Source organism: Coregonus clupeaformis, chromosome 11 (genome assembly GCF_020615455.1).
Source record: "Coregonus clupeaformis isolate EN_2021a chromosome 11, ASM2061545v1, whole genome shotgun sequence".
Taxonomy (NCBI): domain Eukaryota; kingdom Metazoa; phylum Chordata; class Actinopteri; order Salmoniformes; family Salmonidae; genus Coregonus; species Coregonus clupeaformis.
This window is the reverse complement of record NC_059202.1, coordinates 35,256,066-35,279,712: the sequence shown is the minus strand read 5'-3', so window position 1 is coordinate 35,279,712 and position 23,647 is coordinate 35,256,066. Positions and strand designations below refer to the sequence as shown.

Genomic DNA, 23,647 nt, shown 5'->3' with positions numbered 1-23,647 from the left:
GAAGTTCAGTTTGACAATAGATTGAGCATGACTAGAATCAGTCGTACGCATGCGCATTACATCAACGTTGATTGTAGCAGCAGAGAAGACCACCGAAACAATTTACGGCAACTCTGTAGCAGAGATTTATACAACAGCATTTTATGTTTCATACACGAGACGAGTGTAAGTGTACTGCTAATTGACTCAGCACAATGCTGTTACAATTGTAGCTATTACTATGAAGACACTGCTACATTGCCGACTTGTTTCGTTGCAAAAGAGTTCCCAGCCACGTCAACTTCATCCGTGGCAGTAAAGTTAAAGCAGTCATCGGATACAGAATTTAACAGGGTGAGCGTCTGGATCATGTCAGTTACGGTGGTAATGCCAATATCGCCCTAAATGTCTGTAACTTGTTCGCAAACCAGCAGGAAGATTAGTGAAGTTTATATTGGCTGTAAATTAGCTGAAAATTAGCTGAGTAGCTAGCCATACCTGCTAACGCGTTAGCTAAGCGAAGCGAAACGAAGCTAGCTAGCTAGCAAATTAGCTCTGGTGATCCGGCCAGGCTACAACAAGGAGCTATTGTAATTTCTCTAGCTAGCAGCACTGCAGCATAATGAGATGTTTTCAGTGTCATTATTCAGAACACTGGTGTCTTGTATTTGTATGTGTTGAGTAGCTCACCATCATAATTACTTATATGATAATTGTTTTATATTGGTTACAGCTCTATTTTGTTACATATGGAGAACATTTTACAATGATAGTAGCTTAATACGAATACAAACATACCATATTGTCAGGCTAATTACACAAAGGGGACTTAGTGACACATGACAATAACATGTACTTTGAGCCTGAGGCAATAGTAGCACTGCTATCTTGGACATAGGCCAATGAAGAGACAGAAAAAGAGGGTGCTTTCATTATCCCCTGCACCAAAAAATGGGGGATGTGAAAAGCATTTGTACTTTTGGTTAATGTAGGATAGTGTTAGACGATAAACAATTTGATGGTGTAAATATAAACGATTATACATTAAGTAATCTATTTTAATGTATATGTTTTAAAATTGTCTACTTTCACAGTGAAACAGTATATTAACCCCTGTAAATGGCTCAACCTTTGCCGAAACACCCCACAAGGCATTGAAAGGGGCTTGTATGTGGAGTCTCTATCATTTCAACCTGTTGATGTGCTGCCTATGACCCATGCTGCTATCCACAAAATGGAGGCCGATAATTGCCCTGCTGGAAACGAGGTGGAACAAACAGTTTCCTCACCTCAACAGGAGAACACTGCTGTAGGTGATCCAGACAGTCAAAGCCAGACCTCTAAAGCTGCCTCCAAAGCTTCCCACCCTGAATCAGAGGACCTGGACTCCTTTAACCTGATAGAGCCCCCTCCTCTGGACTGGAGGTCGGATGACTCTAGTGAAGCAGGGTCAGTGGAAGAGATGGACGACCCCAGCTTTCCTCCCTCCTCGGTCCCTGTGGACAGTCCAGAGGATGTACGAGGTGAGTCCCTGCCTCCAGAGGACACCAGTGACACTGTAGCTTCTCCTGTGGTAGTCAGCCAGGAGGAGCTAATCTACTTTGCTCCTGAGGATAGAACCCCAACCGAACAGGTCCTGGATCCTTGTGAAAAGGAAAGAGTGGTGGAGGAAGAGAAGAAGGTTGAGGTCCGGAGACCAGGTGACGAAGAGCACACTCGGATCCATCACCTGTTGAACCGACTCCAGGTCATCAGAGAAAGCCCTCTCCCCAGGGACTCAACCTCTGACCCTACACCATCAGCATTCTCTGAGCCCTCTGACTTTGACCCTCCAGGCCCATCTCTGTTGACTGACGTCAGCCCGTTGCTACCAGAGCAGAACCTGAACCAGGCCACGGGGCTGCTGTTCTCTGAGAGTCACCAGAGAGACCTATTAGGGCTGCTGGAGTGTACAGAGATGAAGGTTCCCCAGCCCAGTCCCTCTGACACCCAGGTTCCTCCTTACATGGCCCGGAGAGAGGAGATGGACGCGGTGGTGTCTGTCTCCTACAACCAGGAGGACGGCGAGAGGTTCTGGGACCACTTTGGGAACGGCGGGCGGTTGCGCCACAGGGATGACTCCATGGACTCTTTCCCTGAGGATGAGGTCCCTGAGCCTGTGTGGATGAAGTTAGGGGAGGAGGCTCCAGAAGAGGTCAACGCTGCAGAGAACAGTGAGCGGGTAGGTTTGACATGCTGAAAGATTGTTATTAATGATTAATGGTGGTGTTATTATACTGAACAAAAATATAAACGCAACATGCAACAATTTTCAAATTCATTAGGCCCATATCTATGGTTTTCACATGACTGGGCAGGGGCGCAGCCATGGGTGGGCCTGGGACGGCATAGGCCCACCCACTTGGGAGCCAGGCCCAGCCAGTCGGAATGAGGTTTTTCCCCACAAAAGGGCTTTATTACAGACAGAAATCCTCCTCAGTTTCATTAGCTGTCCGGGTGGCTGGTCTCAGATGATCCCGCAGGTGAAGAAGCCAGATGTGGAGGTCCTGAGCTGGCGTGGTTACACTTGGTCTGCAGTTGTGAGGCCGGTTGGACGTACTGCCAAATTCTCTAAAACGACGTTGGTAGAGAAATTAACATTACATTCTCTGGCAACAGCTCTGGTGGACATTCCTGCAGTCAGCATGCCAATTGCACATTTTAGTGGCCTTTTATTGTCCCCAGCACAAGGTGCACCTGTGTAATGATCATACTTTTTAATCAGCTTCTTAATATCCCACACCTGTCAGGTGGATGGATTATCTTGGCAAAGAAGAAATGCTCACAAACAGGGATGTAAACAAATTTGTGCACATCATTTCAGAAATACGAATTTTGTGCGTATGGAACATTTCTGTGATCTTTTCTTTCAGCTCATGAAACATGGGACCAACACTTTACATGTTGCGTTTTATATTTTTGTTCAGTATAGTACCAATTATTTTGCTGATGATTGGTTTAAATGAGCTGTGTCTTTTACTTTGTTCAATAATCATTGACCTCTTCACTTACAGGGCACAGAGGACCACCCAGCCTATAAAGATGGTAAGCGTAACTTAGGCTATGTAATACTTCTGTGCTTCTTTTATTGGGGTCTCAATAATAATAATAATAATAATAATAATGCGTTTCTGATAAGTCACTTTGTTTTTCTGTTAGTGCCTGGCCCCTGTGACCCAGATGACCTCCTGGATGGGGTCATATTTGGGGCCAAGTACCTGGGCTCCACCCAGCTCAAGTCTGACAAGAACCCCTCCACCAACGCCCGAATGAAACAGGCCCAAGAGGCTGTGGACAGGATCAAAGTGTGTTTACTTTTGGCATTTTAGTCGTTTAGCAGACGCTCTTATCCCGAGCGACTTACAGTTAGTGCATTCATCTTAAGTTAGCTAGGTAAGACAACCACATTTCTCAGTCGATTGGGACCGCTGGGGTTAGAATGTGCTGTGGCAGAACCTTTCGCATGTTTTTTCCCCACTGTGGGGTGGTGCTACAGTCACAGTCATAGTAAGTAACTTTTCCTCAATAAAACAGCTAACAGCAAAGTCAGTGCTAGTAAGAAAAGACAAGTACAATGGTAGGGTGTTTTTTTTTTAGATGTTGTCGGAGGATTGGCAGGGACTCGGCTGTCCTGACGTTAGGGGGAAGCTTGTTCCAGCATTGGGGTGCCAGGACAGAGTACAGCTTTGACTGGGATAAGCGGGAACTGGGAGGTCCAAGAGGCCAAAGGTGCCAGAATGGCTCAGACCGTTCTACTAAAAAGGTGTGATCTGCTTTAGATTGTGTCATCAAAACATCTGCTCTTGTCTTTCTCCAGGCCCCAGAGGGAGAGTCTCAGCCTATGACTGAGGTGGATCTCTTCATCTCCACTCAGCGCATCAAAGTCCTCAGCGCAGACACACAGGTATGACATGGTTTGAATGGATGTCAAAGTAGTTAAGGTCATTCCTTGAATAGCAGTGTCTCTAATTTGAGTCGTACTCGACTTGTACAGTTGAATAGTCAAGAGAATTCTGTAACACAGTTTTTCAGCTTTCTCCCTTCTGAATGGCTGACTGCTCCTAGATATATAGCGGTTGCTGTTAGACTAACCTGGCCGTCTTCGTTGTTAGACCCAGTGGGAATGGATCTATCATGGATATTTTTCATGAAAGTGTTAGTAAACTTACACCTAAAGTGTTAGTAAACAGTAAATGTTTCCATACATTCATCCCTCCTGTTTCTCCTATAGGAGGCCATGATGGACCACCCTCTCCAGATGATCTCCTACATCGCAGACATCGGCAGCATTGTGGTCCTGATGGCTCGCAGGAAGTCGGCCGGGGGCCGTAAAGGCCAGGAGGGGAACCCCGCTGGGGCCAACTCCCCCGGGCCACAGAAAAAGTGCTGTATGATCTGCCATGTGTTCAACTCCGATGATGTGAGTCAGCCAAGCGGAAACCATACAACATTATGTCCAATAGGTTTTCTGTGGGTTTATTTGGTTGAAAATAATTAGATTGGGTTGAACTGGTTTTTTAAATTTGTATATCCGGTGCCAGTCTTTTTCTGCAGTACTTGAGCCAACTTGTTGTTGTCTTGTCTAAGCAACTAGGTAAACCAGCTTTGTTGAATACAGAAACAAACAGCCTGGCACTCAGGTTAGTTTTCATGCTAGGAGTCGCTAAACAGGAGGAAACACTAATTAGCAGTTCATTACTGTTAGGGTTAGGTTGAGGTTTGGGATAGGTTATGGTTAGGTTTAATAATACGTTAGCCACAGCCTATTTTGGCTTCATGAAATACTCTGTGAGAAGGAACAGGTATGTAAAGGATTACCAAACTGTTGGCTGATGTCTGAACACGCCCACTGTCTCTCTCCTGCATGTAGGCCCAGGTGATCGCTCAGGCGATTGGCCAAGCCTTCGGTGTGGCCTACCAGCAGTTCCTCCATGCCAACGGCATCAAGGCCAGCGAGCTAAGGCCCAGCGAGTACAGTGACTACCTGGGCACACAGGAGCTCTACAACGGAGACCTGGTGCACTTCTCTGATTCAGATAACATCAGAGAGGTACAGTAACACCCAGCATTTCAGCACCTTGTTGTTAGTACCAGCCGGGGTGTCCTTTTGAGTGTAGGTCTAAAAACGCAGTATTCCTCCTACCCCTCAGGGTTTCCCAACCCTCTCCTCGGGGACCACCAGATGTTTCACATATTGGTTGTAGCCCTAAACTGGCACTCCTGAGTCAATTAGTCAACTATCACCATGCCCTTAACTAATTGAATCAGGTTTGCCAGTTCAGGGCGACAAAAACTATGTGAAATGTCTGGGGGTCCCCGAGGAGAGGGTTGGGAAGTACTTGCCTAGATAAGAATCTGTTTTAACATTGTTCATGGAGATAATGTTGTCCTTCATAAACCAAAGAGATATTTGCTTGTTGTACACTATGCAACAACCACTTACTCTATTGCTCAAGACACTACTGAAACAGATCCATACATTTCATGATTTAAGTGAAATGTACATCAAGGTTGTGTTCAGTTAAGATTTTAAAAAAATTGAAACTGGGTGAGGTACTCCCTGAACTTGTCCACTAAGAACATAGATTTTTGTTTTCCATTGCAAAAGGTATTGCTACGGTGTTTACCTACTGAACATCACCCAGATGAAATTCCATCTTTCTCTTAAACCACCTTCCCGCTGTCTGTGTCCAGGTGTCTATCTCCAAGGCTCCTGGAGAGATAGTGGGGGTGGCGGTGGTGGAGTCGGGCTGGGGGTCCATCCTGCCCACGGTGGTGGTGGCCAACCTGCTCCATGGTGGCCCTGCAGAGCGCTGCGGGGCCCTCAGCATTGGAGACCGCATCATGTCCGTCAATAGCACCAGCCTAGTGGGCCTCCCCATAACTACCTGCCAGAGTATCATACGGGTAAGAGGGGGTTGTGTTGTGCCTCTGTGTTTCATTAGTTCCTGTGACTGTTGGCTGTGTCTATCGTGTAGTTCGTAGAATGCACACTAGATGGTGCTGTATTGATGAAGTTGAAGTCATAGAGCAGTGTTCCCCAACTGCGGCCCGCAGGTGATTTTATTTGCCCCCCCATGTTTACTGAGCAAAAATACGTTTGTTTAGATGTTTTAATGTTGGACATAATAGACTGTAAAGACACCAGCAAATCAGCTCCAAGTGATACACATTTTGAAAATCTGTTCCAAAGTATTCCCATGCATAATAGAGAAATATACACTGAGTATACCAAACATTAGGAACCCCTTCCTAATATTAACCGATGCGCCTGGCACCTACTACCATACCCCGTTCAAAGGCACTTAAATATTTGGTCTTGGCCATTCACCCTCTGAATGGCACACATACACAATCCATGTCTCAATTGTCTCGAGTCTTAAAAATCCTTCTTTAACCTGTCTCCTCTCCTTCATCTACACTGATTTGAAGTGGATTTAACAAGTGACATCAATAAGGCATCATGGCTTTCATCTGGATTCACTTGTTCAGTCTGTCATGGAAAGAGCAGGTGTTCCTAATGTTTTGTATTCTCAGTGTACGATTGTATACAAATGTAAGCAAGGTTTGAAATGATTGTTTTAGTCAAGTATTATATCTGTTTGGGCTTCTTGCGGTCAATTTGCAGTCTACAAGTTATTTGTAATTATGTTCCGGCCCCCTGACCATCCACTGTAGAAAAAAAATCTGCCCGCGGCTGAATCTAGTTGATGATCCCTGTCATTGAGACTGATGTGTAGAGGGGGAGAAGAATTGGTGGAAATGTTTGCTTTCTAAAATATTATTTTGGCATGAGGTTGGACTTGATGGTAGGATGTTTGATTTGTTCACCTAATAGTGTTTTGTTAAATGTATTCTACGCACATGCACGGATGCACACACACACAATACCCATTCTGTGAATGCCTTTCATCATGTAAGAAGCATAGAATGCAGTTAGATAGTGAACGGATACTTTAAGGTGACATAGAAATTTATGTTTGCAGACATCTCTCCAGTATTTGTATGATGTATTTACCCCTTTTTGTATTTATAAAAGGATTTGAAAAACCAAGCCGAGGTGAAGCTCAGTATCGTCCACTGCCCTCCCGTCACCATGGCAATAATCAAGCGACTGGACCCCAAATTTCAGTTGGGCTTCAGTGTGGAGGACGGCATTGTAAGTGACAGTTAGTTTGTATATCATTTTACTATACATTTTTATTAAACAACTGCCAGACAGAATCCCCAAACAGGATCTAACATTCAGGTTATTAATGTTTTATTTATGTCAATATTTATTTGGCTCAGGCCCTGTCCAGTCAGTAGTGAGTAGTATGCATTTGAGGTTATTTTTGTTTCTCACCTCGAACATGGTCTTGATTAAAGTTAATCTGAAATCAATGTGGTCTGAAACAGAATTTTTGATTGAATAGTACCTGTACGGCATCCATTTTAGGAACTCCATAGTAGTAAAGCTAAAATGGTCAATTGCCCACTTTCATAGCCTTACTTCACAGCCTTCAATCACCTCAACTCTCTCACATATCTTTTCAATCTGTATTTTTCTATCTTTCTCATACCCTTGTTGCCTTGAGCAGATCTGCAGTCTGATGCGTGGAGGGATCGCGGAGAGAGGTGGCATCCGGGTTGGACACCGCATCATTGAAATCAACGGGCAGAGTGTGGTAGCCACTCCTCACGAAAAGATCATCCACATTTTGACTAACGCAGTCGGGGAGGTGAGAGGAATTCAACCCTAACTCAGAAGCAATAGATTTAACAGACTTTCATTTCAAGAAGCCTACTTTCTCTTTGCTGACAGAGCATTACTCAGTTAGTCAATTAATTGGTCAAAGAAATATTAGCATTGTCATTCATAAGTGTTCATCTTTCTGAACAGATTCACTTGAAGACCATGCCAGCCTCTACATATCGCCTTCTAACGGGACAAGATACGCCAGTATTTCTCTGAGAGAACGGAGGAGAGAATGCTGCTGCGCTCACAAGCAAACGAGCTATACACATGCCATTTTGAAACTATACACATGCCATTTTGAAACTATACACATGCCATTTTGAAACTATACACATGCTCACTCACAGCCTCATTGGACTTTTTTTAATATGCAATTGTACTGCATCAGCTGGCTATTGATACACCACTGAACATAAAGGGGTGTCCACCTGTACAGAATATTTGATGTATGTATGTTGGAATTACATGATGCAGCACTTTTTGTTTTTTAAGTATAAAACTGAGTTTATATTTATGGGATGTTTTAAAGCAAATGATAACTAAGATTGGCAATAGGAAAAGTGAGGTTATTTTTCGACTATACTAATTATCTTTCTCAACAGGAACAGCAGTACGTGCAATTCATGTCTTCCACCACCGCTCTTTAGTTGCAGATGTGCCTCCGTTGAACTTGAGTTAATGGAGAGAAGCCTTATTTAAGGAAGATGTCTCTCGTCATTTCGTGCTTCCTGCCTCATTCTAGACAATGTCATTGTGTAACATGCACGTCAACAGGCGACTACATCAGTGTTGCATTATTACGCTATCTTCGAACGGTGTACTATTAATATGCTGAAAGATTTTGTATTTTGCATGCTATTCCCATTTCAGTGCCTAGAAGAATGCATAATGTTGAGTTCTGTATTTGCAGAATCAAAGGTAACTTTTAGCGTAAGAGAGATATATTTTTAATGAATGCAGTTTTGGATGTTTATTACAATTGATCTATCCCAAGCAATTGTTTTTGATTGATTATGGACTGGGGATATGTGTGACTAAACCCTGTATTGTAGGCTGTTTCTCTAATGGTATTGTGTGATATGTTTTGTCGTTCTACCTCCACAGTTTTATATTTAATGCAAAAATTGAAGAAATCGACTCAAAAAAAGGTACATACTAACCCCGTGACATATCGACATCTTAGAATACTCATCATATGTGGGAGTATCAGTATGGGTGTGCATTCTCTGCAATGTAGGGATCTTATTTTGTATAAGTTTCAGGCCTGACCCCACAGTGACAGAGCCGGACTGGAGAGTGATGAGAGGCTCTCAATGCCGTCTAGCACCCAGCAACATTCCTATGATAGGAATATGGCCTGGCCACGTTGGTCACCACAGGTCAATACCTGTTTCATATAAGGGCACACAATAGCAAAACGTTTCGAAAAGTTGTGGAATGGTGAACTAAATATGGATATTGAATCCACTTTTGAAATCAGTTACTGCAGTGCCAACTATTTTTAGCATACACAATTCCTGTTGAAGAATGATGTGTGCTTGCAATATGTCATGCATAATTGTTTATTTTTAATAGGAAGGTGTCTACAAAAAACAAATGTTGGGCTATTTATTATATTGCCTTATTGTACATCTAAGAATATAACCTCTTACTTTTTTCTGTTAAGTAGTAGTAGTCGATCTTGTGTAACACTATCTGTCATACTCCTGGCCAATCGGCTTAATTTGTGTGCCAAAATAGAGGTAGAATTGGCTATGTCATTAACCCTCAAAGTTCCAGAATCGGGAGAAAATGGCAGCCATATTGGTCAGGGAGAAATCCAAACCAGTCTATTTGGAATTAATGGCAGTCATAATCCTGATTTTACTTATGCAGGAAGATAAAAGTAAGGCATGTAATATATCTGAAATTGTCTAATAGAATTATTGACAACATAAAATATTGTCATATAATTATAAATACATTTTATAGGGATTTTATACACATTTTCTGTATAAAACCATTCATTAAGAAAGCTAAATCCAAGCTACTTTTTAATCTGACTGCTGGTGATCCTTCTAAATTTTGGGAAACAATAAATGCACTGAAGCATACAAATGTATCTTCCCTGCCTAAGCAAGTAATGTCTGACTCTGGCATCATAACTGAAAAGAATGGGATAACTGATGCTTTTAATCATTTTATCTCGGCTGGATTTTTATTATAGAGAAACTGTGGTTTAATTTACCTTGGTCAGTCAATTGACAGTTAACCCGTCAACTTCTAGTGAATTTTTGTTTTCATTTCAACAATTTACTATCTGTGATGTGCTAGATGCCTTAAGATTGATGTAAAAAAGGTACTCTGGGGCTGATATGCTTGATAAAAAATTTCTGCAGCTCTCTGCCCCCCTGATTGCTGAATCATTAACCCATATTTTTAACCTCACGATTATATCTGCTACCATCCCCAAAGTTGGAAGGCGGCCCATGTACTCCCCCTTCACAAAGGTGGTGACCCTTGTGACCTAAATAATTATCGCCCTATTTCTAAACTTTCTTGCCTAGCTAAAATATTAGAATCCTTGATTAATTCTCAGCTAAGTTCTTTCTGATCTTTGAAATGTATTCTAAATGTACATCAGTTGTGTTTTAGACCAGGTCATAGCACTATCTCTGCTGCATCCCTAGTTATAATTGATGTATGGATAAAAGGCAACATTGTGCTGCCCTCTTCATTGACCTGTCAAAGGCTTTCGATACTGTTGATCACTCCCTCCAAATTCAGAGGCTTTCCTCAGTTGGCCTGACAGAACTCAATGTGTATCTACTGATGGTGTTAAATCAGGTTTCCTGGATATTACGAAAGGTGTCCCGCAGGGGTCGGTTCTGGGTCCTGTACCTTTTACTGTTTACATGAACAATATAGACTTGTCTGTAAAAAATTTAACCTGCACTTGTATGACAATGATACTGTTGTGTATGCTATTGCCCCCACGGTTAACCAGGCTCTATCTGAACTTCAGTCTGCCTTCATTGTATTACAAAAAAAGTTTGACCTGAAATGAGTATTGAATGCAGGTAAAAGGATGTATATGTTGTTCTCTAGAGCGCATAAAAATAACTGTACTTTGGATGGTGTCCATATTGATCATGTCCCAGCTTACAAATATCTGGATATATGAAAAGCTGTCTTTTAAAAAGCATATTGATGAGTTAAACTGAGAATAAAAATGGGCTTCTATAGAAAAGGTCCTGGCTCTTGCAAAATAGTGAAAGCAGATTATTCAGTCGACGTTCCTATCTGTCATCTATATGAATGCAGCTGCCTCTTTCTTCATTAAAGCCGTTAGATACAGTTTATCATAGCGCGCTGCGCTTTATTACAGGCGACAATTTTAGTACTCATTACTGCATTCTCTACTAGAAAGTTGTGTAGTGTCGAGTCAATGTTGCTAATTATTGCTGTTAAACAAAGGAGTCCGCTTATACTGAACTTTGATCATAAGTTTTATTCATATCACAAGATTTCAGCATAAGTGTACAGAGAGAGCAGTGAGCAGTGGTTCCCAAATTGCAATGTCTGCTCTGCTCTTCTTCGTCTCTAGCCTATACTCATAAGATATACAAAAATATGGGTGGCTCCCTCTACTGTCCAATCACCTGTCTCCAATGAACAGGGGTGTCACTAAAAAATGGCTCCCTCTACTAAATAAACATCCTCTCAGGTTCCACTTAAAACCTTATCAAAGTCATAATCTTCATATACTACAGTTGGTTGGCCCTCTTTGATGTCAAGTAGGTTGATACATTGCTATTTTTTCATTTGAAAAGCCCTTTTACAAAAAGTCTCACTGTACCTAACATCTTTACTGAACTTTAGACATGAGTTACCACACCCAGTCTCAGGGATGGTTAAATCTGGAAATTCCTTTGGTCACTGATTTATTTAGATAAATCAGCTTTTAGTTTTTTTGCACCTTATTTGTGGAACAATCTTCAAATTGTTCGTAAATGTGATGTTTTGGTGCCTCTAGGGCAATTCAGAAAGCTGACTGAGGACCTTATTACTGATGAATGTTTGTTTTTTATGACCGTTTTTTTTCTGCTTGCGTTTTGTATTCATATTGGTATGTGTATTCTGTAATTCAGGGCTGATCTGTTGTGGTGAATGATGGACGGAGTCAGGCGGAGGAGTAAAATAACCGGATGCAGATTTATTCCTTCCAGACATACAATGCGCCTACAACGGCAATCGAAACAGGTACAGGGGAAACAATCCTCCCTGACCAAACACAGTCTCAGAAAATACAATAAATGTAATGACACGGGAAAATCAACCCTGGCAAAATAAATGAGGAAGTATCTCAACCGAGCTATTCTCCTCCCACATATAACAATCACTCACAAAGACAAGGGGGCAGAGGGAACACTTATACGCAGACTAATTAGGGGATGAGCACCAGGTGTGTGTGATTGACAAGACAAGACAAGTGGAGTGACGAGAATGGGAGCGGCAGTAGCTAGTAATCCGGTGACGACGAACGCCGACACCTGCCCGAACAAGGAGGGGAGGCAGCCTCGGCGGAAGTCGTGACATCTGTAAAAGAGACCTTGGACTCCTTGATAAAATAAAGGTACAAAAAATTATAATATTGCCTCTAAAATATTTGTAAAGCGACTATAAATGTCTCCATTTTAGTTTTGAAATGTTCGGTTATATTGCTTTATTCTACACCTAAAAATATATTCCTTTAACTTTTTCTGTTATTATGTATTCGTAGTCGACCTTGTGTAACACTGTACGTGTCATACTCCTGGCCAATCATCTTCATTTGTGTACCAAAATAGTGGAAGAATTGACGGTGTTGCAACCAATGAGACAGGAAACCGGTTTCTGTGAGGCCTGTCATAATCCTCCTTTAGCCAATAAACATCCACCAGTGGGCGTAAAGTCTGTAGATTTCATCTCCAATTACAAACACTTGAAATACACAGTTTACGTCAATGCGGTACCGAAAAGACTTATTTGGGACATCTACACTGATATATAGGAATATTGTCATTCATGCAAAAGGTGAGCATATTACATTCTAGTCCCGGGATGCCTCTTGAGGCTAAATTACCTAATTTAATCCTTAATACTGCGTAGGCTGCTTTATCCGACACACGTTAGCATCACTTCGGGAGAATAGAATGTTCAGTTGTTATATTCTGTCAATTTTTGTAGCTATGATAACATGTGTATAACCAGTCATTTATTTTAATGTATCATAATTGTCAATTTTTATAGTTTGATTGTATAATAATTTTCTTTAACAAAAAACATTTTTGCTGACTTGTTTGAATGAATACCACTGGTATACAGCCCTGTAAATGATGACGTTTAATTTAGTTATAATTTGATTAATGAAGACCTTAATTTTAATTGAATTAATTAGTAATGAATGTCTAATGAACGTGTTAAGATACATGTATTGAGTGATCGCTGTGTAGTGTAGCATTAACTGGTATGGCATGTTGTTGACATACTTTCTCTACCCCAAAATATGTGGTCATATCCATTGTCATAAACATTTAGTAATGTCTCTCTTATTAATTTTAGGGTGCAGTTTTAATATTTTATTTGAGCCCGGTCAGTTGATATTCTCTATGGGGGAGACCGGGTTGGCTTAAGTAGGCCTATTTGTCTGCTGACCACCTGTGTCATTCATCCAGGCCCCAGCTGGGTTCTCAATTGAACTGTGTTCTGTACAGTCATTTCCATGTCTGACATCAGCCTTACCATTTTTATCTGGTTGTTGTGCAGAGGTTTAAAGAAAAGGAACTCATTGAGCATGTATTGTGATGTCCTATTAATTTATTTGCACATTATGGTAATAAGCATGCTATAAAAGTTTACTGCGGATAAAGTGAATAGTTGTACACAGATGAATGCACACATAATAGCTTGACACTAGGGGTAGGCCTATGAAAAATTCCTGAGGTGAATTTGCAAGTGAAATCACTTGTGTGTTTGCTGGTGAATTAATTTAGATGACACAATGCTGTTTATCAACAAATGATAGGACGTGGAAGCATTTGTTGAGCAAAAGTTAATTTAGAAATCTCAGAATCACGTAAACCAATTGGGATAATGAGGATTGCAGGATCAACCTAGGGGGGAGTCTTGAGCAGATTTAACGTTGTCTCCTCCGTGACATAATAGCATAGTATCCTCCTCTTCATGCTATGTCATTGTGTTTTTGTTAAATATTTATCCTCTCCAGTATTAGATAACATTACTCTCAAAGTTTTCCAACTGTAGCTACACTACATCTGTAAAGTACAAATGTGTAATTAAAAGAGCTTGTTTATTGTCTGGATTAAACTGACCTGTCCTGATCTATCAGTGTCTTCAGACTCCCTGTGAGGATGTAGGATTTACAGGACAGTGTGCTCCCATCTGTACCTGAATTAGCCATGTACTGTGGAAATAAGGAATACGTTAAGATAAGAAATATCCATATTTTTCTGCCTGTTTTACATTTCCAAGTGGAGGTGCTAGAACTGCTGTTGTGTAGTTCATTATCTTTGGTCAGAAAATAATTTTTTAGTCAAGACACAGGTGTCCAACTGTTCTCCCTCATGTTTTGTTCCTATAGTGCTGCACTATGGCTTGGTAGCACCTTGCAGCACAACATGGGGATTGGGACTCAGCTCTTGCTCCTGCTCTGGAAGAACATCACTTACCGCAGGAGGAACAAGGTGGGAACTGAACTGGCATGTGTTCAGTGGTGTAGCAGTAGTTGGCCCTGCATCACGTTAACAGATGAAACTAGGATGTAAAGAGCCAACATGTATCTATGTACCACTTGTCTTATGTATTCTAATTCTGATTCTAACGTTCCTATTGAACATGTCCCCTTTTTATCTTTAATGAAATTGATATCCATGATGTAGCCTAACTAATTAATGAGGCCTTTTTTACCATTAGGCTACAGGTGCAAACCTAACATAAACTAACTTTAAGCATCAGTTGTCAGAGCACCTTACCGATCACTGCACCTGTACACAGCCCATCTGAAATTAGCCCACCCAACTACCTCATCCCTATATTGTTATTTATTTTGCTCTTTTGCACCCCAGTATCTCTATTTGCACATAATCTCTTGCACATCTAGCATTCCAGTGTTAATACTAATTGTAATTATTTTGCACTATAGCCTATTTATTGCCTTACCTCCATAACTTGCTACATTTGCACACACTGTATATATATTTTCTGTTGTATTTTATGACCTTATGTTTTTTTTACCCCATATGTAACTCTGTTGTTGTTTTTATCGCACTGCTTTGCTTTATCTTGGCCAGGTCGCAGTTGTAAATGAGAACTTGTTCTCAACTGGCTTACCTGGTTAAATAAAGGTTAAATAAAATAAAATAAATAAAAAATAAAAGGCAGGCATCAAATGCAACGGTAGCTACTAGCCACTATTAGCCTAATGTGTGTGAGGATGATGATGTAATCCCTCCCTCCCTACAGATCCAGTTGATTATCGAGCTGGTCTGGCCTCTGTTCCTGTTCCTCATCCTCATCTCAGTGCGTCACTCTCATCCTCCCTACAAACAGAGCAAATGTGAGTGCCCATCAGTCCGTCTACTCTTGTGTTGACAGTGCTGCTCTAGTGTAAACTGCCTACCAGCTCGCTGTGACACACAGGTTAAACGCTCCCTCCCCGCCCCTGAAATTTCCAGCCAACCACATAAACTGATTAGCTAGGTGAGAGTGATTCTGGGTGCCGCCAGACTTTTTCCAACATGTTCTGCTCTTGATAGACGTCTTGCTTATTTAAAGACTCTTGTCATGCAGTGGGGTCAATCTCGCAGTCATAACGTTGTATGTATTTTAGCTCAATCTCAGTGTTTACATTTGTCCATGGTTCAGGTCATGACTGGTTGCCTCCCACATTAATCCTATCAGTCCCGAGACCCCAGCAAAAACAGGCTTTTATCTGACTTTCATTTATCTGCATGTCCAGCCCTTATATTTAGCCTCACAATGAAGTGGTGTACCCTTTTCTTTTCAGGACAACCAGGGCTACAAGTAGAATACAAAACAATTTGACAAACAGTTGCATTCACGCTCTTTATTGACAAATGTCAATAGACATAAGGTTTGCCAAAGCAAAAACCTGATAAAAATGAATGTATATGAATGCTGTAAGTACAGAAATAGTTTGCTCAGTGGGAAATGAATATCCAACTAGTCAGTGACAACTGTGTGGAGTTTGTGACAGCAACTATGTGAGCTTGTGATCGTCAATGTTTAAAAGGGGTAAGAAGGTGGGACTCATTGGGATAACAATGTTCCGACAGACATCTCAGAGACTAGGCCAATCCTACTGTGTGTGATTATTACACACATCAAAATATAGCACAGGAACTGGGCAACAGTTCAACAGTGTTTTGCATGTCTCAGGTCAATCCCACAGCTAACACGTTTGTGTGTGTGTATAATTCCAGGTCATTTCCCCAACAAGGCACTTCCCTCAGCAGGCACCCTGCCATGGGTTCAGGGGATCATCTGCAACATCAACAACCCCTGCTTCCACAGCCCCACTCAGGGGGAGACCCCAGGGCGGGTGGGCAACTTTGACAACTCCATGTGGGTATACTGCAGTGTATTTGTATGGGCCAAAGTACTTAATTGGTGGCTGTTGAACATCAGGGATTTGGGCAAGTTCTGTTTCAATGTGTTCTGATAAAGTGGTCTCAGTCAAATTATGTGATAAAATTAAAGTAAATGATTTAGGGCATAAATTGGAATCAGAACATTTCAAAATGTTTATTTTTTACAAATATATATATATATATTTTTTTATTTTAACTGAATTGGAGTTGACATCTAACCCTACTGCATGCCACTGAGTTGTTTGATATTAAGCTTTAATTGTATAACAATCAAATCCATAAAACTGTTTTATCTCTGACCCCAAGTGTTTTTTTTTCTCCTGCAGACTCTCTCGACTCTTAGTGGACTCCCAGACAATCTTGTCCTACAGTGGTAACCAGACAGCCTTCTCTGGCTTTCAGGACCTTCTAGATACTATACGGAGACTTGGAGAGAGGCCAGGCACCTGGCCAAGTATGTGGCTGTCTATTCAACATATTTCCCTAGATGGTTGTTGTATAGTTGAGTTTGGTATGTCCAGTTACTTGTTTACATTGTATATTTAATCCAAAGAAAAGTCAAAAGACTAAATCAACCTGTACTTAGGTATGGCTTGGGATGATATATGTGTACTTGAGACGGTGAATATGGATCAGAGTATTCCAGTCCGCAAATCCTCTGTGGATTGTCTCAAACAGGCGCAAACAATGAAAAGTGTCTGTCTGTCCGTGCTGTTTGTTGTCCAGTTATGTCCTGATTCATGTTTTTTGTTTACGTTACAGATCTTCCTGTGGGAGAATACCTGCGAGCCAATCAGACCTTCTCCAACTTTCTCTTGACCAATGGCAGCCTGTCTCCCTCTGCCCTAGACCAGCTGTTTAGGGCTCGCCTGAACTTTCAGGTGGTAAGCACTGCAGTAAACCCCTCCATGACACCACCGTCAACCACTGTAACACATATTGACTCCCAGTCAGGCTAAAAGTAGCTCATGAGTTCAACCAACATAGTATATGCACAGTAAAAACCCCAATTGAATCAGCGGTGAACATAAACCTGATTATTTACATGCCTACAACTCATAATTCATACCACTTACATTATTTAGCAGACACTCTTATTCAGAGCGACTTACAGTAGTGAGTGCATACAATTTCATAATGGTCCCTCGTAGAAATCGAACCTACAACCCTGACGTTGCAAGCGCCATGCTCTACCAACTGAGCCACACGGGAACACTTGTTTTACATCTTCTGTGTCTTTGGGTATCTTCTTGACCACATGTATCTCTCTGTAGGTGTCTCTGGCAGGCACTGGAGTGATGCTGAAGGACATTGTGTGCAATTCCACTGTGCTGAGCCAGTTCCTCACTGTAGATCAAGAGGATTCTATGGCGGAGCTGCAGAGCCAGCTCTGTGCCATCCCAGCCGACTCCCTGCAGCAAGCAGAGCAGCTCTTCCTCTCCCAGCTGGACTTCAGCAAGTTCTTCACGGTCAGTTGAGGTCGCACACTCTCTGTCAGTGGCTGTTCATGTTGTTGTGAAAGGAAAATGATATTGCTGTTTTCCTATCGAAGTGCATGTAAATAAACTTGATATACAAAAATATTTGGCCACTCTTGGAGGAAAATGTAAGTTTATATGCTATAACAATGGGTCACATAGTATGTCTGCTAGCTCTTTTATAGTTTAATTCTACTTGACAACAGGTGCTTATTGTTGTCTTCCAAGAATCAACTACTGTACTGTATGCATGAAGTTAATGAATCAACTACTGTACTGTATGCATGAAGTTAATGAATCAACTACTGTGTCATGTTCTTAGCTGTGAACAAGCTAAGAACATCTGTCTTTCATCCACTGTACAAAATACTCTTTAGTTACAGGGACTACATTAAAGCTCTAAATATGCACTCAATTCACATTAGGAGTGGAAAAGAATAGTCTGGTCTACAGTGAGGGAAAAAAGTATTTGATCCCCTGCTGATTTTGTACATTTGCCCACTGACAAAGAAATGATCAGTCTATAATTTTAATGGTATGTTTATTTGAACAGTGAGAGACAGAATAACAACAAAAAAATCCAGAAAAACGCATGTCAAAAATGTTATAAATTGATTTGCATTTTAATGAGGGAAATAAGTATTTGACCCCCTCTCAATCAGAAAGATTTCTGGCTCCCAGGTTTCTTTTATACAGGTAAAGAGCTGAGAGTGCTCCTAATCTCAGCTTGTTACCTGTATAAAAGACACCTGTCCACAGAAGCAATCAATCAATCAGATTCCAAACTCTCCACCATGGCCAAGACCAAAGAGCTCTCCAAGGATGTCAGGGACAAGATTGTAGACCTACACAAGGCTGGAATGGGCTACAAGAACATCGCCAAGCAGCTTGGTGAGAAGGTGACAACAGTTGGTGCGATTATTCGTAAATGGAAGAAACACAAAATAACTGTCAATCTCCCTCGGCCTGGGGCTCCATGCAAGATCTCACCTCGTGGAGTTGCAATGATCATGAGAACGGTGAGGAATCAGCCCAGAACTACACGGGAGGATCTTGTCAATGATCTCAAGGCAGCTGGGACCATGGTCACCCAGAAAACAATTGGTAACACACTACGTCGTGAAGGACTGAAATCCTGCAGCGCCCGCAAGGTCCCCCTGCTCAAGAAAGCACATATGCAGGACCGTCTGAAGTTTGCCAATGAACATCTGAATGATTCAGAGGAGAACTGTGTGAAAGTGTTGTGGTCAGATGAGACCAAAATCGAGCTCTTTGGCATCAAATCAACTCGCCGTGTTTGGAGGAGGAGGAATACTGCCTATGACCCCAAAAACACCATCCGCACCGTCAAACATGGAGGTGGAAACATTATGCTTTGGGGGTGTTTTTCTGCTAAGGGGACAGGACAACTTCACCGCATCAAAGGGACGATGGACGGGGCCATGTACCGTCAAATCTTGGGTGAGAACCTCCTTCCCTCAGCCAGGGCATTGAAAATGGGTCGTGGATGGGTATTCCAGCATGACAATGATCCAAAACACCCGGCCAAGGCAACAAAGGAGTGGCTCAAGAAGAAGCACATTAAGGTCCTGGAGTGGCCTAGCCAGTCTCCAGACCTTAATCCCATAGAAAATCTGTGGAGGGAGCTGAAGGTTCGAGTTGCCAAACGTCAGCCTCGAAACCTTAATGACTTGGAGAAGATCCGCAAAGAGGAGAGGGACAAAATCCCTCCTGAGATGTGTGCAAACCTGGTGGCCAACTACAATAAACGTCTGACCTCTGTGATTGCCAAAAAGGGTTTTATCGCCAAGTACTAAGTCATGTTTTGCAGAGGGGTCAAATACTTATTTCCCTCATTAAAATGCAAATCAATGTATAAAAAAATTTACATGCGTTTTTCTGGATTTTTTTGTTGTTATTCTGTCTCTCACTGTTCAAATAAACCTACCATTAAAATTATAGACTGATCATGTCTTTGTCAGTGGGCAAATGTACAAAATCAGCAGGGGATCAAATACTTTTTTCCCTCACTGTATATAGTCCACTGAATTCTGTAAGAAATTGCTTGTTCAGTTTGGCCATTTACTTTTGGATTATATTATTATTGATTTATTTTGGCTGCTGTGATGGAATGAGCAGACCCTCTGCAATTATGTGGCTTTATTTAGAAATGTTTAGGAGAGCTCAAAATTAATTTGTATTGGGGAACACAACTGTTTGAAGGCTTTTAGAAAGCTCATTTACCATAGCATTTGTGCTAATGTAGCATCCTACTCTTAACACTAACATAGAATATCATTGCACCCAATAGAATCTCCAATCTTCAGAGTCTCTAGATGGAAGTAATGGACAACAGATCAAAGCTAAATCCCAAGGTTAATCCTGGCTCTCCTTTCCTCCCTCAGAGAGACAGACTGAGGGCCAACGCCGGTGACCTCCGGGTCATCAGTCAAGCGGTCACCTCCGTGTCCAAGGAGTTGGCAGTACTCATGGATGACGTAAGAACACCCTCTTCTATTCTTTCTTTGACATTGATTTACTGTTGACTGTTTACTTATGTTGCCATCCTGTCTACCATCTGTTGTATGAGTTGTTCTCAATATTACATTCCGTTTTTTCCTCACCTACTGCGGTGTGATGCAATAAGTTATATCTCTTAGGTAAATGAGAATTAGCCATTTCTATAGTTAGCCGTTCAAGCTTGAATACCTGACTTGATAGCTTTGTGACACTGCCTAAAATACATTCTCACTCAGTAGTAGCAAAACAATGCTTCACATCCGCCTGCAGGAAAGTCAATTCATGTTGCATCTCCCCCCTCTTTCTTCTCTCTCCACTTACTTTTTCCTCTCTCTTTTCTCTCTTACTCCCTCCTCTTTTTTCTCGCTAGCTGTCCTCTCTCTCCAGCTTTAGGGAGTTGAACTCGGAGCTGCGTCTGCTCTCGCCAGAGAACCGCTCGGCCCTGCCGCGGGAGAGCTTCAGGGCCTTCTCCAGGATTATGTGTGGCCACCCTGAGGTGGGCGGCGAGAGGATCCCTTCACTCAACTGGTACGAGGACAACGACATCAAGTCCTTTCTGGGCAAGAACGGCACCGAGGACAACAACATGGACAAGGACAACGTCACCAGTGAGAGAGAGAGAGACTTCAAAGTTCACTAGATATCTATAGGGTTTCTGTGTGGTAGCATTAGCTAATACTAATTAAAAGCAAGACTAGCATACCTGTAGATAATCTTGGATGAAAGGGGATTTGATAATTAGATTGACGTGTGTTTACCTCTTTTTGGGTGGTAGATGAATTGACGTATGTTCAAAAGGTGTATTGTTTACAATAAGTGGTGAGCTGATGAGCCAACAACCTACCTACCATGGGTGTTGTGTTGTGTCATGAAAAAATGTATGCACTCACTAACTGTAAGTCGCTCTGGATAAGAGCGTCTGCTAAATGACTAAAAATGTAAATGTAAATGACAAAAATGTAAATGTAAATGTTTCTCCCAGCCCCGTACTGTAAAAGCTTGATCCAGAGCCTGGAGTCCAACCCACTGTCTCGCATCGTGTGGCGAGGGATCAAGCCCCTGTTCATTGGCAAGCTGCTGTACACACCAGACACCCCTGCCGTACACAACGTCATGAAAGAGGTACATCAAGCCTCTGTTGTCTTTTCACACTCATTCCATTCGCTCTGTATTTCTTGGTGTTGTAAAAAAAAATATCTCTATGCTTGTAACTATTTTATTTTTAATTTTTTTATGAAGTTCTGTTTATTTATTTTTTCTTCTATGATCCTCTGTCTTCACCTGTAGGTGAACAAGACCTTCCAGGACCTGCAGATCCTACAGGAGCTGAATGGTGCCTGGATGGAGGTGGGACCTGGTATCAAGACCTACATGGAGAGTAGTGTGGAGATACAGCTGCTGCAGGTACTGCACACATTAAATATGCCAACAAACCTGGAACGGTCTTGATTAAGAAAACGTCACCGCGGATACTGTGTGGCAGTAGCTATGACGTAGCAACCAAAGTGCATGTTCACTATTACTATTGTGTATTGTGTTTATGAAGAGCCTACTGTATACGTTGCTTAAGTGCCAAGTAGTCCATACCATAGGAGCCAGCCAGCCAGGACATCTAGGAATTAGAGCCTCCCTGGTGAGAGTGGTACTATTTCTAGTCTGGCCTTTGAAATCCTCCTCATTTGGCAGCTTTGGCCAACCGTGTCACTTCCTCTGTGTGGCAGGATCTGCTGAGGCGGCCAGAGGTAGCCGTGTTGGTCAACCTGCAGCTGGAGGACACTCCCTGGACGGCCAAGCGCATTGCCCGCTTCCTGTCCACGCCCAACGAACCCAGGAAAGAAGGAGCGCCCCCTACCTGGCTGGATGTGTACACCGACCTGAACAACACCATCACCACCCTGGCTCAAGTCACCCAAGTAGCTACCCCTCCTCCTACTCACCCATCTATGCTGTGTATTGTAGATCAGTGGTCACCAACCCTGGTTCTGAAGAGATTGTCAAGACCTTGATTAGTGTAACGTTTACTTAACCGTTAATTAGTCTAATTAGTTTAGTTGTTCTACCACTGAATTAGAAGTTGTCATTGGCATTGTGTCTATGTGAGTTAGCTTCACTAGTCTACAGTTGTGGTTTCAGCCATTGTGTATGTACTTATTACAGCGTGTATAACTTCACCCATTCCCTCACATTGAGTTACATTATGTTTATCTTGTACATTGTTTTGTACTGTAACATTACTCATGTCCTTGTTATCCTTCAGTGTTTCTCCCTGAACAAGCTGGAGGGTGCTGCCACAGAGGGCCAGATGATTGACAGGGCCTTGGAGCTGCTGGGGGAGAGAGAGTTCTGGGCTGGGATAGTGTTCCTCCTGCCCAATACCACCTCACCCGATCTGCCCCCTCACGTCACATACAAGATCCGTATGGACATCGACGATGTCGCACGCACCAACAAGATCAAGGACAGGTAAACTCACTCAGTGGAACGTTTGATATGAACAATGCTATTGGTTGCATTTTGGGTCATCGGGTCAAAGGTTACTATTGATCCAATGACCCAACATTTTACGGTTGATCCAAGTCTATGATGATTTTAAAAGTTTTTACCCAACTTAAAGCCCACTTCTGTTGAGTTGCTGATACAAAGAATCAGGGCTGGTAACCCTGGCTAGCTCTGTTGCCCCCTGCCTAAAATTGTCTTATCGTAATGTTATGGGTACATTATCCCCTGATAGACTTCCACTATTGCTTTAGATGCAACCATGGTGCTGCTGCATGACAATACCTGTTGCCAATAATGTTCCATAAATGTTCATGGGAATGTTTCCCCCCCCAGGTTCTGGGACCCAGGCCCAGCAGCGGACCCCTTCAGTGACATGCGCTACATCTGGGGGGGCTTTGTGTACGTACAGGACCTGGTGGAGAGAGCTGTGGCCCGCGTGCTGAGTGGTGTGGAGCAGACCACTGGCCTCTACATCCAGCAGATGCCCTACCCCTGCTACGTGGATGACGTGTGAGTAGGACTTTAATGTTATGTTTAAAAGAGCATTGAAGTCACATTTGGGTAGGATCTCTTGTCAAATTCAGTCTATTGTGAAATAAACAGGATTTGAAAACCTCCTCAACCTCCTTCTCAACTTTTTTCCCCACCCATCCTCCTCTCTCTCAACTTTTCCTTTTATTCATGCTCTATGAAACGGTTTCACATACTATCTATTACCCACCCATATTACCTCATACCTGTTT

At 42.2% G+C, this 23,647-nt stretch overlaps 2 protein-coding genes across 4 annotated transcripts in view; both read left to right on the top strand.

The window, feature by feature from the left end:
* Nucleotides 1-76: 76 nt before the first annotated feature.
* si:ch73-40i7.5 (amyloid-beta A4 precursor protein-binding family A member 3) lies at nt 77-10,985 on the top strand. The gene is made up of 11 exons (XM_041890402.1): nt 77-333; nt 1,074-2,200; nt 3,033-3,063; nt 3,178-3,323; nt 3,836-3,922; nt 4,250-4,438; nt 4,889-5,068; nt 5,713-5,925; nt 7,058-7,177; nt 7,599-7,739; nt 7,901-10,985. The coding sequence occupies exons 2-11, from the start codon at nt 1,190-1,192 to the stop codon at nt 7,970-7,972; spliced, it is 2,190 nt and encodes a 729-aa protein (XP_041746336.1). The 5' UTR covers nt 77-333; nt 1,074-1,189; the 3' UTR covers nt 7,973-10,985.
* A 1,734-nt stretch (nt 10,986-12,719) lies between these two features.
* abca7 (ATP-binding cassette, sub-family A (ABC1), member 7) overlaps nt 12,720-23,647 on the top strand; it is a 45,405-nt gene continuing 34,477 nt past the window's right edge. For all 3 annotated transcript variants that reach the window (XM_041890397.2, XM_041890396.2, XM_041890398.2), the window contains exons 1-14: nt 12,720-12,811; nt 14,379-14,481; nt 15,260-15,353; nt 16,240-16,381; nt 16,734-16,861; nt 17,170-17,291; nt 17,682-17,876; nt 20,291-20,383; nt 20,776-21,013; nt 21,388-21,527; nt 21,693-21,809; nt 22,127-22,318; nt 22,663-22,868; nt 23,238-23,414. In XM_041890397.2, the coding sequence (XP_041746331.2) occupies nt 14,416-14,481; nt 15,260-15,353; nt 16,240-16,381; nt 16,734-16,861; nt 17,170-17,291; nt 17,682-17,876; nt 20,291-20,383; nt 20,776-21,013; nt 21,388-21,527; nt 21,693-21,809; nt 22,127-22,318; nt 22,663-22,868; nt 23,238-23,414 (1,910 nt within the window). In that variant the 5' untranslated portion in view covers nt 12,720-12,811; nt 14,379-14,415. The remainder of the gene's footprint in view (nt 12,812-14,378; nt 14,482-15,259; nt 15,354-16,239; nt 16,382-16,733; nt 16,862-17,169; nt 17,292-17,681; nt 17,877-20,290; nt 20,384-20,775; nt 21,014-21,387; nt 21,528-21,692; nt 21,810-22,126; nt 22,319-22,662; nt 22,869-23,237; nt 23,415-23,647) is intronic.